Source organism: Trypanosoma rangeli (genome assembly GCF_003719475.1).
Source record: "Trypanosoma rangeli strain AM80 chromosome Unknown Tra_15.4_contig_01025, whole genome shotgun sequence".
Taxonomy (NCBI): domain Eukaryota; phylum Euglenozoa; class Kinetoplastea; order Trypanosomatida; family Trypanosomatidae; genus Trypanosoma; species Trypanosoma rangeli.
Window position 1 is genome coordinate 1 of NW_021706769.1, and position 2,118 is coordinate 2,118.

At 64.0% G+C, this 2,118-nt stretch overlaps 2 protein-coding genes across 2 annotated transcripts, besides 2 other annotated features; one reads left to right on the forward strand and one right to left on the reverse strand.

Annotated features, from left to right (window-relative positions):
• The first annotated feature begins 16 nt into the window (after positions 1-16).
• Positions 17-57: a microsatellite.
• A 205-nt stretch (positions 58-262) lies between these two features.
• Positions 263-676, forward strand: TraAM80_10522 (uncharacterized protein; the record flags this gene model as incomplete). The annotated part of the gene is made up of 1 exon (XM_029387136.1): positions 263-676. The coding sequence occupies one exon, from the start codon at positions 263-265 to the stop codon at positions 674-676; it is 414 nt and encodes a 137-aa protein (XP_029233024.1).
• Positions 677-858: 182 nt separating this feature from the next.
• Positions 859-882: a microsatellite.
• Positions 883-1,661: 779 nt separating this feature from the next.
• On the reverse strand, positions 1,662-2,118 carry TraAM80_10523 (uncharacterized protein; the record flags this gene model as incomplete). Its single annotated transcript, XM_029387137.1, has 1 exon — positions 1,662-2,118. A coding segment is annotated over one exon (457 nt), but the record flags the coding sequence as incomplete, so codon positions are not given.

Consider the following 2,118-nt stretch of genomic DNA (forward strand, 5'->3'; position numbering starts at 1 on the left):
CTGATGTACGACCATGCCACGTACGCACCCACACCCAACACCACACCACGCACCACGAGGCGCCCAAGTGCCTGGTAGTGTCGCTGCAGCCGGTGGCCAATGCGTTTCCTTATCGCGGCCGGGCTCCAGCCCCATATACTCGGTGGCTCGTGCGCGCCAGAATTAAACTCTTCAGCACGGACAAGATTGGCGACACGGGGTTCCTGGAGTTGTTTTCGAGCTCCTTTTGGCCCAGTGCGAACGACCCCCGCCGCGGCAAGCGATGGCGGCGAGGAGGAGGGCGCATTCAAGCAGCCATGGCGGCGTTGCTGCTGTGGGCTTAGCTGCCGTGTGTTCTTTTATTTGCCGTCGTGAGGTGCAGGGGCGGGCGGCGCTGGGGGAGGCGCAGCGTGTGGGAGGGCGATGGGGGACACGCCGCGGCGCGCAGCAGAGGCGGGCGAGGGAGGACCCCGCAGCTTTTAAGCTGTGCACGGCGTTGGCCGGCGCGAAGCTTCCCATTGGGCTGCGTTTTTATTCTTCTCCTTTTGGCATCTTAGATGTTTTGGGGAACGGCAGTGCCACACTGAGCTCCGCCGTTCTTTCCCTCGCTCGTTTCTTTCCGTTGCGCAGCTGCAGGCAGGCGCAACTGCGCGAACCCGGTGCGTCTGCACATTGCGGCGGGTGTGTGCTTTCGTAGCTGGTGCTGGCCTCTTTCCGTGGCGACGAAGATGGGGGAAGCAACAAAACCAGACAGCGCGCGCTGCGCCCCGCCCCCCACCTCCTCGCTCCGCTTTTTTTTTTTTTTCAGCCACGCCCCGGGGGCGGCCTGCGCAACAAGAGCGGCCGTGATAGGGCGCTCTGTCGGTCGCGCGGCGGTTTGGGAGGGGAGGGGGGGGGGGGGGGCACGCCCCATTTGTGGGCCACCAATGGCCCTGCTACCACCCTGGGCCAATACGCACCGCGGCCCCTGCTGCTTTTAGGGCGTCGCTGCTGCTTTTTGGGCGTCGCTGCTCATTTGTTGGCTCCTCTGGGGGTGTGGCAGGCCGCCGCGGTGCGGGTGGGGCCGACATTCCCCTGGCGCCGAGCGGGCGGTAGACGGAGGGCTCGTCCAAATCCACAACGCCAACGCACGGCTGGCGCCGAAGGGAACCGGCGTTGGAGTTGCCGCGGCCCCCGGGACGCGCCGCGTGCGGCGTCGGCGCTGCAGTGTTTGCGCGCATTGCCTCCTTGTAGCAATTGCCTGCTTCGGCGGCGAGACCCGCGAGGGCGCGTGAAAGAAGACAGGCAGAGCGGGAAAGCAAAAAGGAAGGCAAGAAAGAAACACATGTGCGGCACGGCGCGGGGGGCCATCACCACGGCACGCGCCTTCGGTGGCGGAAAAAAGAGAAAAAAGCTTACATGTTCCCTTCCGGCCTGCCTCCGCGCACGCCACCATAACAAAACAAAAAAACATGGAGGCTCCCGCCTGTAGGAAACGCGGGGTGTGTGCAGCACGGCCCGTCTCGTCTCCGCATGGGGGAGGTCTTGCTAGTAGGAAAGGGGAACGCGAAGAACCAAACGACGCGCAGAGGGAGAGCGAGATGGCGAGTTCGATGCAACCACGCCGCGTACAAAAAAAAAAAAAAGACGCGTCGCAAACGACCTTTCACCGCAATGAGATGCGGGGGCATCCGCCTTCAGGCTCAATTGCAGCCAGTGGGTGCAAGCAGGTAGTCAAAGACCTCCTTCGGGCCCAGCACGACGCTACGCAGGAAGCCCTTGGGGGCAAACTTCGCGTCGTCGCCCGCGTAGCTGCCACCCCGGCCGCTCCAGCGGTTTCTTCTTTGCCCCCGGCGGTTGGCGCCGTCGTCGTCGCTTGGAAGAGCGCGCCTGATGTACGACCATGCCACGTACGCACCCACACCCAACACCACACCACGCACCACGAGGCGCCCAAGTGCCTGGTAGTGTCGCTGCAGCCGGTGGCCAATGCGTTTCCTTATCGCGGCCGGGCTCCAGCCCCATATACTCGGTGGCTCGTGCGCGCCAGAATTAAACTCTTCAGCACGGACAAGATTGGCGACACGGGGTTCCTGGAGTTGTTTTCGAGCTCCTTTTGGCCCAGTGCGAACGACCCCCGCCGCGGCAAGCGATGGCGGC